The 14510-nt window shown below is 36.5% G+C and overlaps 1 protein-coding gene across 7 annotated transcripts in view; it reads right to left on the bottom strand.

The window, feature by feature from the left end:
• Positions 1-14510, bottom strand: part of FAF1 (Fas associated factor 1) — a 472901-nt gene that overhangs the window by 264931 nt on the left and 193460 nt on the right. For all 7 annotated transcript variants that reach the window (XM_005607066.4, XM_070260008.1, XM_070260010.1 and 4 more), the window contains 2 exons: positions 14260-14351; positions 7447-7538 (listed from right to left, as the gene is read on the bottom strand). In XM_005607066.4, the coding sequence (XP_005607123.1) occupies positions 7447-7538; positions 14260-14351 (184 nt within the window). The remainder of the gene's footprint in view (positions 1-7446; positions 7539-14259; positions 14352-14510) is intronic.

Raw genomic sequence — 14510 nt, 5'->3', positions numbered from 1 at the left:
AGGTATCCCAGAGGGAGAAGGGCGGGAGAAAGGAGCAGAGAGCTTATTCAAAGAAATAATAGCTGAGAACTTCCCAAATCTGGGGAAGACACTGGACAAGCAACTACATGAAGAAAACAGAACTCCTATTTACATCAATGCAAAAAGACCCTCTTCAAGGCATACAATATTAAAACTGTCAAAAGTTAATGACAAAGAAAAATATTAAGGGCAGCAAGAGAGAAGAAAATAACCAACAGAGGAATCGCCATCACGCTTCAGCAGATTTCTCAGCAGAAACCTCACAGGCTAGGAGAGAGTGGAATGATATATTCAAAATGCTGAGAGACAAAAACTATCAGTCAAGAACACTCTATCCAGAAAAATTATGCAGCCAAGAATATTCTATCCAGGGAAATTATCCAGCAAAATAATACAATGGAGAAATAAAACCTTTTCCAAAGAAAAGCTGAGGGAGTTCATTGCCATTAGACCTGCCTTAACAAGAAAAGATGAAGGGAGCTCTCCTACCTGGAAAAAAAAGGCAAAGATTTACAAAGCTTTGAACAAGCAGATAGACAAAATCAGAAAATTTCAGCTTTCTATCACAATAGGTTAGGAAACAATCATTAAATAAAGGATGAAGGGAAAGAAAGTATCAAAAATAACTATAACCACTTCAATTTGGTCACAAACTCACAACACAAAAATGAATAATTGGTGACAAAAATAACTTAGCGAAGGGAAAAAGGACAGAACCTACATAGGCTAACGGATATAAAAGGCTATCAGAAAATGGAATATCTCATATAAGAGATCTTTTATTCAAACCTCATGGTAACCACTATACAAAAAAATCATAGCAGAGCCACAATTCACAAATAAAGAGAAAACTGAAAAAATCATCACAGAAAACCATCAAACTGAAATGGCAGTCAGAAATACAAGCGAAAAGAAACAATGGAAATATATAACAACTGGAAAGCAAGAGATAAAATGGCAATATTAAGCCATCCTATATCAATAATCACACTAAATGTAATGGACTGAATTCTCAAACAAAAGACACATAGTGGCAGGATGGATTAAAAAACAAGACCCAACAATATGCTGCCTCCAGGAAACACATCTCAGCTCTAAAGACAAACACAGTCTCAGAGTGAAGGGATGGAAGACAGTACTCCAAGCAAATGGAAAGTAAAAGAAAGCAGGTATTGCCACACTTACATCAGACAAAGCAGACTTCAAGATAAAAAAAGACATTAGAGACAAAGAAGGGCAGTATATAATGATAAAAGGGACATTCCACCAAGAAGATATAACACTTATGAATATATATGCACCTAACACAGGAGCACTAAAGTGGATAAAATAACTATTAACAGAACTGAAGGGAGAAATTGACAGCAATACAGTAATAGTAGGGGACCTCAACACCCCACTTACATCAGTGGATAGATCATCCAGACAGAAAGTCAACAAGGACACAATGGTCTTAAACCAAAAACTAGACCAGATAGACTTAATAGATATATATAATACATTCCATCCAAAAACGGAATACACATGCTTCTCAAGTGCACATGGGACATTCTCAAAGATAGATCATATGTTGGGAAACAAGGCAAGCCTCAATAAATTTAAGAAGATTGAAATCATATCAGGATCTTTTCTGACCATAATGCTATGAAACTAGAAATCAACCACAAGAACAAAGCTGGAAAAGTCACAAATATGTGGAGACTGAACAACATGCTACTGAACCAACAGTGGGCCAATGAAGAAATCAAAGGAGAAATAAAAAGTACCTGGAGACAAATGAAAATAAAAACACAATGTACCAACTTTTATGGGATGCAGCAAAAACAGTCTTAAGAAGGAAATTTACAGCAATAAAGGCCGACCTCAACAAACAAGAAAAATCTCAAATAAATAATCTTAAACTACCCCTAACAGAACTAGAAAAAGAAGAACAAAGCCCAAAATCAGCAGAAGGAAGGAAATAATAAAAATTAGAGCAGAAGTAAATGAAATAAAGACTAAAAAACAACAGAAAGGCTCAATGAAACTAAGAGCTGGTTCTTTGAGAAGATAACAAAATTAACAAACCCTTAGCCATACTCACTAAGAAAAAAAGAAAGAAGCCTCAAATAAATAAAATTAGAAATGAAAGAGGAGAAATTACAATAGATACCACAGAAATACAAAGGATTATAAGAGAATACTATGAAAAACTATATGTCAACAAACTGGAAAACCTAGGAGAAATGGATAAATTCTAAGACTCACACAACCTCCCAAAACTGAAGCAAGAAGATACAGAGAATCAGAATAGACCAATCACAAGTAACGAGATTGAAATAGTAATCAAAAATCTCCCAGGGGCTGGCCTGGTGGTTAGTGGTTAAGTTTGCACACTCTGGATCAGCAGCCTGGGGTTTGCAGGTTTGGAACCTACATAGGGTTCATCAAGATATCCTGTGGTGGCATCCCACATATAAAATGGAGGAAGATTGGTAGAGATGTTAGCTCAGGGACAACCTTCCTCAAGCAAAATGAGGACAGTTGGCAACAAACGTTACCCTGGGGCCAATCTTCCTCACACACACAAAAAACCCCAAAAAACAAGAAAAGAAAAGAAAAACCCTCCCAAAAAACAAAAGTCCAGGACAGATGGCTCCTCAGGAGAATTCTATCAAAGATTCAAAGATTTAATGCCTATCCTTCCCAAACTATTCCAAAAAATTGAAGAAGATGGAATGCTTCCAAACTCATTCTATGTGGTCAACATTACCGTGATACCAAAACCAGACAGACAATACAAAGAAGAAAAATTACAGGCCAATATCACTGATGAACACATACACAAAAATCCTCAACAAAATATTGTCAAATCAAATAAAGAAATACATTAAGAGGATCACATACCATGATCAAGTGGGAATTATGTCACTGACACAGAGAAATTTCAACATCCACAAATCAATCAATGTGATACAGCACATTAACAATATTAGAAATAAAAACTACAGGACCATCTCAATAGATACAAAGAAAGTATCTGACAAGATCCAATATTCATTTACAATAAAAACTCTCAAAAAAAAGGGTATAGAAGGAAAGTACCTCCACACAATAAAGGACATACATGTCAAACCCACAGCCAACATCATACTCAATGTGAAAAACTAGAAGCCATGCTCTGAGAATGGAACAAGACAAGGGTGCCCAGTCTTGCCACTATTATTCAATACAGTACTGGAGGTTTTGGCCAGAGCAATTAGACAAGAAAAAGAAAAGGAAGAAGTGAAATTCTCACTGTTTGCAGATGACATGATTCTATACATAGAAAACCCTAAAGAATACACAAGAAAGCTATTAAAAATAATCAACAACCACAGCAAAGTTGCAACGTACAAAATGAACTTTCAAAAATCAGTTGCATTTCTATACACTAATAATGAAGTAACACAAAGAGAACTCAAGAACTCAATCCTAATTACAATCACAACAAAAAGAACAAAACGTCTAGGAATAAATTTAACCAAGGAGGTGAAAGACCTATACAATGAAAACTATAAGACGTTATTGAAAGAAATCACAGAAGACATAAAGAGATGGAAAGAGATTCCGTGCATATGGATTGGAAGAATAAACACAGTTAATATATCCATACTACCTAAAGCAATCTACAAATTCAATGCAATCCCAATCAGAATCCCAATGACATTCTTCATGGAAATAGAACAAAGAATCCTAAAATTCATATGGGGCAACAAAAGACCCCAAATAGCTAAAGCAATCCTGAGGAAAAAAAACAAAGCTGGAGGCATCACAATCCCTGACGTCAGAATATATTACACAAAGCTATGGTAATCAAAACAGCATCATACTGGCAGAAAAAACAGACACAGAGATCAATGGAACAGAATTGAGAGCCCAGAAATAAAACCACACATCCACTGACAGCTAATCTTTGACTCAAGACCAAGAATATACAATGAAGAAAGGAAAGTCTCTTCAATAAATGGTGTTGGGAAAACTGGACAGCCACATGCAAAAGAATGAAAGTAGACTATTATCTTACATCATACACAAAAATTAACTCCAACTGGACTAAAGACTTGAATGTGAGACCTGAAACCATCAAACTCTTAAAAGAAAATACAGGCAGTACGCTCTTTGACATGGGTCTTAGCAGCATCTTTTCGAATACCATGTCTACTCAGGCAAGGGAAACAAAAGAAAAAATAAATAAATGGGACTACATCAGATTTGAAAGCTTCTGCACAGCAAAGGAAACCATCAACAAAACACAAAGACAATCCACCAACTGTGAGAAAATATTTGCAAATCACATGTCTGACAAGGGGTTAATTTCCGAAACATATAAAGAACTCCTACAGCTCAAGAACAAAAAAATGAACAACCTGATCAAAAAAATGGGCAGAGGATATGAAGAGACATTTTTCAAAGGAAGATATACAGATGGCCAAGAGGCAAACACAAAGATGTTCAACCTCACTAATTATTAGGAAAATGAAAATCAAAACTATAATGAGATATCACCTCACACTCATCAGAATGCCTATAATTAACAAGACAAGAAATAAGTGTTGGAGAGGATGTGGAGAAAAGGGAACCCTTATACACTGCTGGTGGGAATGCAAACTGGTGCAGCCACTATGGAGAACAGTACAGAGATTTCCCAAAAAAGTTAAAAATAGAAATAACATATGACCCAGCTATCCCTCTACTGGGTATTTATCCAAAGAACATGAAATCAACAATTCAAAGAGATTTATGCACCCCTATGTTCACCACAGCATTATTCACAATAGCCAAGACGTGGAAGCAACTCAAGTGCCCATGAATGGATGAATGGATTAAGAAGATGTGGTATATATATATGATGGAATACTACCCAGCCATAAAAAAAAAGACAAAATCGTCCCATTTGCGACAAAATGGATGTACCTTGAGGGTATTATGCTATGTGAAGTAAGTCAGATAGAGAAAAACAAATACAGTATGATTTCACTCATGTGAAAGATAAACAAACACATAGATAAGGAAAAGAGATTAGTGATTATCAGAGGAAAATGGGGTGGGCGGAGGACAAAAGGGGTAAAGGGGCACATACGTATGGTGATGGATAAAGACTAGACTATTGGTGGCGAACCCAATGCAGTCTACAGAGAAACTGACATATAATAACGTACACCTGATATTTGCACAGTTAAAAGCCAGTATCACCTCAATAAAATTAACAAGTAAAATAAAACAAAACAAAAGGTTTTCAAGAACATTAACCAAAAAAGTAGAGAGAGAGAGCTGGCTCCATGGCCTAATGGTTAAGTTCAGCGTGCTTTGCTTCGGCAGCCTGGGATTCAGTTCCCTGGCTTGGACCTATACCCCTCATTGGCGGCCATGATGTGGCAGGGACCCACATACAAAATAGAGGAAGATTGGCCCAGATGTTAGGTCAGGGTGAATCTTCCTCAAGCAAAAAGAGGAAGATTGGCAACACATGTTATTTCAGGGTGAATCTTCTTCAACAACAACAACAATAAAAGATATATATATTTGGTTTTCTTCCCCAGAGAGCTCCTAAAACCCCTGAAATTTTCTAAGTGATAAAGATGAAAGGGGGAAGGAATCTTTTGTTATTCATAACAAGTCCCATTCAAGTACATCTGAGTTTGCTAATGAGGTGACTTTTGGAAAACCCCTCAGGATGGGGGCTAGTTACCAGGGGAAACAACCACGCGATTAGAGGGTTGGAACTTCCAGATACCTGCATCCCATTCCCCCCCCAACCTCTTGGCAAGACAGAAGGGTTGGAGATTGAGTTAATCACTAATAGACAATGATTTAATCAATCATGTTTGTAATGAAGCCTCCATAAAAAAGTCCTGGCTGGAGGGTTTTGGAGAGCTTCTGTAGGAGAACAAGAAAGAATCCATGTACTAGGAGCACGGCACACCCCAAACTTTACAGGCACAGAAGTTCCTGTGCTCAAGACCCTTCTGGATCTCGCCCTATGGATCTCTTCATCTGGCTCTTCATTTATATCCTTTAAAATATGCTTAGTAATAAATTGACGATAGTAAGTAGAGCACTTTTCTGAGTTCTGTGAGCCACTCTAACAAATTATCGAATCCAAGAAGGAGGTTGTGGGAATGTCCAATTTAGCACCAGTTGGTCAGAAGCACAAGTAACAACCTGAACTTGAAATTGGTGTCTGATGTGGGGGCAGTCTTGTGAGACTGATCCTGAACCTATGGGATCTAATGCTATTTCCAGGTAGATGGTATCAGAATTTAAATTGTAGAACATCCAGCTGTTGAAGAATTGCCCGGTGTGGGAAAAAATATCCACACATTTGATGGCCAGAAGTGTTCTATGAGCAGTGTGGTAGAGAAAAACAGGAATTTTTTTCCTTTCATTACATAATTTTTAAAAATCTGGTAGGTGGTGGGGGGGGGGCTGGGGAGAAGTTTAACAATATTCAAAGTTTAGGGACACAGGTCTCTACCACACAAAATCAAAGAGCTGTATTAAAAACGAAGAAAACTTGCACAAAAATTGTGAAAATCTGAAAATAACTTTAACATAGTTCTGGAATGACACTATATTCAAAAAAATTATTACTCTATTACTAGCATAATTACTTTATATCAGTTTGCTTCACCTAGCAATAACAATATATAATATTAAAATCATTTGATCATTCTATAAATGTACTGAGTTTTACTGTGAAAACTACAAAAAGAATGAGATCCTCTATTCCAAATAGAGGGACTATCTTTTGTTTGTTTAAAGATGATTTTATTTTTTTCCTTTTTCTCCCCAAAGCCCCCCGGTACATAGTTGTATATTCTTCGTTGTGGGTCCTTCTAGTTGTGGTATGTGGGACACTGCCTCAGCGTGGTTTGATGAGCAGTGCCATGTCCGTGCCCAGGATTCGAACCAACGAAACACTGGGCCGCCTGCAGCAGAGCGTGTGAACTTAACCACTCGGCTACGGGGCCGGCCCCCAAATAGAGAGAATATCTTAATAAAAATTTTATATCAGTGTTTTTCAAGCTGTATTCTCCAGAGCCCAGTGAATTTTCCTCAAAGGAAATTAGTCTTCTTTAGCCATGGCAGAGGCTGGAGTTCCAGCCATTCATTCTCTTTCCTCCAACTCTAGTCCTTCCCCTTCAAACAAAAAAGTGCCCATTTTGACTACTTTTTTACAAAATGAAGTTTTGATAAAGATTACCTTTGGAAAAAAATTACACCACTAAAATCAAACAAATAAACTATCCAAACCAAATAATTTGAAATTTTATATAGTTAATAGTTGTTAGTAAGCTAAAGTCTCAACAAGATTTTGATTTGATTTGATTTTGATGTTTATACAACAGCTTAAAACAACTTAAACTTTTCATTTCAGATTCCCAGGAAAAGTAAACAGCTTACCCAGCATGACTAGATGATGATGGTGGTGGCAAGTCTGGTGTAAGGACATAAAGACTGTTGTTTTTTGGCAAGTGTAGCGATTTTAAGACCGTCTGAAAAAGAAGACATAAAAACAAAAAAATCGACTGTTGATTTTTTTCCTATGGTTCTTGAAAGATTATCAATATTGTAGTTTGACTTTTTATCTTTTGACAATTTCGTAAACAGGGTAATGCAGAAGAACTATTAAATTCAAATAACCTTGTTTCTCCCATATATATCATAAATTAGCATAAATATGCATATTAAAATGCAAATTCTTTGCCTCATGAAGAGACATAAAAACATAAGAACACAGTTGAGATTCATTAATTTCTTCATTGAAGAAATATATTCGTGCAACTAATATGCACTTCATTTCAGGATCATTATAGCAAAAAATTAGCAATGTAGCTTTTCAGAGATCATCAGACCTGGAAAAGATCATAGAGAGCACCTCAATCCAATGACTTTACACATGAGACGCTGCAGCCTGAGAGGTGAAATGACTTGAATGAGGCCTCTAGTTAAGTGCTACTTAGGTCACTTAACTCTTACTCCAGAGAATTTTTGGGGTAAGCATTCTGTCTGGGGTGAATAAACTACTCTTGGGCGATATCTGACCTACTATCTTGATAACCATACAAATTTCACTAAATTTCCTTGCCATAAAACTCCTACGTAGCTTTCAAACTCCCAACTTGATGGCAACTACTTGCTAACACATTTCAAACCTTTTTTTTTTGACAGCAATACACACTAAGAAACACATTTTTACATCTTTACATCATAACCCAGGACATACATATTTATTCAACAGATATTTACTGAGGCACCAACTCTCTGCCAAGACTATTCTAAATACTCAGGGTACAGCAGTGAACAGAATGGTCTAAAAGCCCTGATTTTATGGAGCTTACATTTTAGTAGGAATAAATAAAATAAGTAACCTTTTAGTTGAATATTAGAAAGCAATAATTTTTTTGACTAAACATAAAGCAGGTGGGGTGGTGAAAAAATTAGGGTTGGAGAGTCATGTAATTTTAAACTGAGTGATCAGGATGGTTCTCACTTGGAGAATGTGACATTTGAGCAAAGACTTAAAAGTAGTGAGGACACAAATCATGAGAATATACAGAAAAAGAGTATTTCAGGCAAATGGAACAGCCAGTGCAAAATGCTTAATGAACAACAAGAAGTCCAACATAACTGAAGCCAAATGACCACTGGTAGGACATAGGTCAGAGAAGTAATAGTGATGGGAGGGGCAGGATATGTGGTTCAGCCCTTTAGGCTAACGTAAGGGCTTTGACTTTTACTCTGAATGAGAGGGGAAGCTATTGGGGTGACATGATTAGATTCACGCTTTTAAAAGATCACTTTGTCAGCTGTGTTGAAAATGGATGGGAAAGGGGCTGACAGAGGAGGGCAGAAGCATACAGGAGGCTAATAAAATATACTAATCTAAAGCTGATGATGGATTATACCCGTGTGATGGTAGCAGAAGTAGTGCGAAATAGCTGAATTTTGAATACATTTTGAAGACAGCACCAGAAAGACTTCCTGACAAACTGCTATGTGTTACAACAGAAAGGAGTCAATGATGACCCTAAAGACTTTAGACTCAAGAATTAGAAGAATGAAGTTGCCATCAACTGAAATGGGGAAGACTACAGATGAGGACTTCCATTTTGGACACATTAAGTATGAAATGTGTATTAGACATTCAAGTGCAGGAGACAAGTAAAAGCAGCTGGATACATCAATCTGGAATTGAGGGAACAGGTCTGAGGTATAGAAATAAATTAGAGATATAAAATTGACAGTGCATACAGATGACACTTAAAAGCCATGACACTGGTAAGATCACCAGTGAATTTAGTAATGTGGTCATTGATGACTTTGACAAGAGTATTAGCAGTTCCCTGCTTAGATTGAGCTCAAGAGAAATGGTAGGAAAGGAATTAGAGACAACAAATATAGACAACTCTTTGGGGGAAGTTTTGTTATCAAGGGGACTAGAGAAAAGGAGCAATTTCTGGAAGGGGAGGTGGGATCAAGAGAAAGAAGAAATAACATCATGTTTGAATGTTAATGGTAATGCTCTACCAGAGCAAAATACTGATGATGTAGGAAAGACAGGGAAGAATTAGAGAGAAGTCCTTGAATAGGCCAGAGGGGATAGAGAATGTAATCCAAAGCAAACACAGAGGTTTGGTTTTAGACAGGAGATTGGACAGGCCATCTAGAGTAATGGGAGAAAAAGGAGAGTATGTGTGTAAGATGCAGGTAAGTAAACAGAGAACAAGCTGGGAGCTTGTGGAAATTCTCTTGTGATTGCCTTTATTTCATCAGTGAAACAAAATAGGAAGCAAAGTCACCAGCTGAGAGGGAGAATGGAGGAGAGGTACTTTAAAGGTCTGAGGAGGTTAAGTAGAAAATAACCATGCAGGAGAGTATGGATAAACCAGGTAAACATACTTTGATTTTCTAACAACATTATGGTCATGAATTTAAAGATAGACCAGTCAGCATGATTTTGTTTGTCTCCAGCCACATTTAGTTGTGAGGTACAGAATAGACAGAGCTGAATTTACTCAAGGGAAGGATTTTTGTCTAGCAAGATCCATGAAGCAATGCAAGAAAGTGATCATAATGACTGACCATGGGATTTAACCCACTCTAAGGAAGGAAGAGAGGATATGAAAGAGGTAATGATCATGAAAAGATGGTAGAGACAATGGATTGGAGGTGTGAATAGGGCTGAGGGATTCTTGTTGTTAGGACACTAAAGGAAGTGAGGTAGAAAGCTGAGAGATGGTGAGCAGAAAATGAAAGCCTGAAATTAAGATTTGACAACTGTCATAATTACAATGATAAGACCCTGGGAAGACATGGCTGACATAGGGTGAAAATAAAGATCTTTGTAGGAAAGAAGTTCAAGGAACTAAGAAGCCAAGGAATTAGAAGAATCATTCACAAAGATATTTAAATTACTAAGAATTACGATAGAGAGCAATTATAAACTAGGAACTAAAAATCATCACGAACCGAGGGGAGATGACTTCGACGAGCAGGTGATATCTTTTGACATGAAAGTCAAAGCTCAAGATTTTTAGAGAGAAAGGACTGAAAAAGGTCTGCAAGTGGGAATGAGGAACAATGAGGACACACATTTTTACCAGTTAGTCCAATGGTAATGATGGCTGCTAGAGAAAAGCAATGAACATTGAGAAGGTACACAGAAACAATGTCCTCAGGAAGACAGATTGTAGCACAGGAAGATGGTAAAGGGAATGTGCAGGGAAGAGGCTGACGAAAGAAGGAATTTTGCTAGTGATGAATTAGTTCCACAGGGCATAGCAAAAAGGTTTCAGACACTGAAGGGGAAAAAGGATAGAGACAGAAATGAGCTGTGCGGGGACTACGGACATTTGAACAAGGGGTGATGTGGGAATCTTAGACTGCTTGCAGTGACTGACATAAACAGTAGGAAAAGGTATAATAAAATTAGTCCTGGCTGAATCAAAGCAAACAACAATGTCAAGGCAGAAAGTGTTGGAAAGTAAGGTGAGTGAATGTCTAGGAATCCCTCTTAACCCTGCAGATGGAAGTAGGGACACCTGGGGAGGGCTGACCTTAGCCAGGCACAGAACATGAGGAACTCATTCTTGACCCCTCCATGAGAGGTCCTATTCTTACTCCAAGGGCACTGGGACTTAACTCTTGACTTGCATTAGTTATGTGTTAAATAAAAAAAAAAATACTCACCCTTATTATTTTCAATGCATTCTGATATCTTCTATTCTATTTCTTTCCTTTTTAAAAAAATGTTGGCTATAACCCACTCAAGTAACTTCACAGCCTTCAAATGGTTTGTGACTCACGATTTGAAAAAAACACTGTAGTAGGCAATTACTTGTAACTTCACAATCTACCAGGAGACCTTGAAGTTCTGAATCTTTGTCAAATATGTGTAAGTCCTTTTGAAACTGATTTGTGTTACTTCTATAGAGTTAACATGCAAATAAACAAAACACATGCACATACACATAGGTAAGTTATTTTTACCTTTTAATCTTTCATTATTTTACTTTGTGGATTACTGATAAATGCTTAGTCTTACCACTTGGTCAAATCATTACTGTCCTTTTGCCATGCCATCATCCAAAGATTTTCCAATAAATTTTCCCTCTCAAATCACATATGGCATGATTAAATAAATGAATACTTTCTTTAATTCATTTATTCATTTCTCAAACCCTTATTTGATGCCTCTTATACTAGGCATTTGATATACAATGGTGAAAGAAACAGATAAGGCCCCTCTATCCACAGCACTGTGATGGAGAATGCTGGGATGAGCCAACTTTTATACAGAGGCCTATTACAGAAAGTAACATTTAAGCTGAGACTTGAAGGATGAAAAAAAGCCACCCGTGTGAAAAACTGGGGGAAAGCATTCCAGGCAGTTACATAGCATCTGTCAGGTAAAGATGTAAGGAGCTTGAACCCATTAGAAAAATTAAAAGGAGGTTTCTATGGCTGCAGCATGGAGAGTGAGGTAAGAAAGGCTGAAGATGTGGTTGCAGAAGTAAATAGAGGGTAAATAATACAATGCCCTTTAAACCATGGTGAATAGCTTGAATTTTATTCAAAGTGCAATAAAAAGCTATGTTTTAACAGGAGAGTGACATAATTCGATTTATGTCTTTTAAAGATCACTCTGGCTGCTGTGTGGAGAATGCATTGGAAGAACCCAAGAAAGGAATTGGGGAAAACAAAGATGAAGCTATCACACTGATCCAGGCACGAGATGTCAATGGCCTGGAGTAGGTAGTACAACAAAAATACTAAAAAGTGGCCATGGTTGAGATAGATTTTGAAGATAGAATCCGTAGGATTTACCAAAGGATTAGGTGATGTTTGAAATGGGAAAAGATTGATGCCCATATTTTTGGATTTATCAGTGGCTATATAGTGTTTACATTTATTAGGAAAGACTGGTGGAGAAATGGCAGGGGAAGAAAAATCAAGAGTTCTATTTTAAACATTTAAGTTAACATTTAAGTTAAAAATGCCAATAAGGTATGCAAGTACAAAAGTGAACTACCAATTTGGATATGTGAATTCACAGAAGTATAACCTGGAAACATAAATTTGGTAACAATCAGAAAATTAATGGCATAGGAATAGCAGAATCACCTAGGGAAGAGTACATAGAAATAAGTAACTGAAATATTACTGGTAACAAAGACTATGTTCAAATATTAGAACACATAGCTTTAAGAATATTTAAAAAAATGATCGCCTTTCTCTTAACAAACTACTGAAAACACCATGCAAGACTGATTCATATCCACAGGTTTTTCAATAAATGAATGAATAAATGACATAGCTATGTAAACTAACGCATTTTGATGTTTCACTTCTGCCAAGGTTGTTGATTCACTCATTTAGCACTTCTTTTTATTTTTCAATCCATGTTTCTATTAGAACAGCCATACAGCACGAGGGGTCAGCAAACTATGGCCCATGGGACAAATCCAGCCTACTGCTTATTTTTGTATGCCCTATGAGTTAAGAACGGTTTTACATTTTTAGCATTGAACCATGGAAAAAAGTCAAAAGAAGAGTATTTCATGATATGTAAAATTATATAAAATTAAAATTTGTGTCCATAAGTGAAGATTTACTGGAACATAGTCATGCTCACTCTTTCACATATTGTCTATTGCTGCTTTCATGCTATGACAGCAGAATTGAGTAGCTACAACAGAGACTGTATGGCCCATAAAGCCTAAAATGTTACTACCTGGTTCTATACAGAAAAAGTTTGCTGATACCTAATATAGCACATCACTAACTGGCAGCTAAATCTGCAAATATCTTGCCAACCTAAAATTCCTGTAAATATCTTATTGACATAACCGGAACATTTCCATTTATCAAATGAACCCACACATAGATGTTTATAAGCACAATGTCTACCAGAAGCCGTTGACAAAGAAGAACTAAAGCGAAAGTGGAAGATTCTAAGTTTACTCCTGGATATTGAAATACTGACTCAGTAACTGGTGGGAAAAGATATGATAATTGTTTCCACCTCAAACACTTAAAATTTTAGAGTTAACTCATTTCTTTCCCTCCTTCCCCACTCCCTCTGCCATGAAAAGAAAAGGGGTGTGAAATAGTTTATACCAGAAGCCGCTACTGGGTCCTTGGAATGGCAACGACTACCCTTAAAGTTGCAAAACTTTGTGCAAATTCTTAAAATAAAATTCATTCCATGTACCTGCCACTATCTAAGTGAACAAAGAAATAAATATTCTTATCAATTAAATTTTCCAAGTTTAAAAAATTTCCTATTATCTTTGTCCCATAAACAATACTTGGTATAAATGTATACACTGTATACGACTTTTTTAGGCCAATAAGTAATCGTTCAGTAAACTATTATTCCAGAGCACTTATCAACACCCTATGAGGTTTGAGGAAAAGGTAAAATCTCTCAAAAAGAGTGCCAAACTAACTCCTATAAAATAGTTAGAAAGAGAAAAAATATGCCATATAGTGTTTTCACTTACATACCTAACTCATTTAAAATTGTTGTTGGTTTTCCATGAAAATGCTTTAGCTTGAAAAACATTGTTTGCTGATTCCTTAAACTAAGTTAGTATTACCAAATCTACTTCTGTCATATGTAACAACATTAATAAAAACCAGTTTTTATATATCATTTAGTCAATTACATAATGTAATTTTCTTTTATTTCTAGGCAATTAAGAAACTCACACTGTCTTCCACATCTCCAGTCTTCCAGCCTTTTAACAGCATTTTAGACACAGGTATTTGAAGTTCATTTTCTAGAATCTGTTTAATCTCTCCTGTATAAATAAGAAGAGACCGAATATTACTAACAAAATAATGCAAACAACATTTGGCCATATCCAGAGCTAGCATTACTATTAGGCACATGGTGCACAGTCAATGACATTTGTCTAAGGAATGAACAAGAAAAATTTCAGTAGTCTAAAATTCAAATC

Source organism: Equus caballus, chromosome 2, assembly GCF_041296265.1.
Source record: "Equus caballus isolate H_3958 breed thoroughbred chromosome 2, TB-T2T, whole genome shotgun sequence".
Taxonomy (NCBI): Eukaryota; Metazoa; Chordata; class Mammalia; order Perissodactyla; family Equidae; genus Equus; species Equus caballus.
The sequence above is the reverse complement of the archived record's forward strand: the minus strand, read 5'-3'. Positions and strand labels throughout refer to the sequence as shown.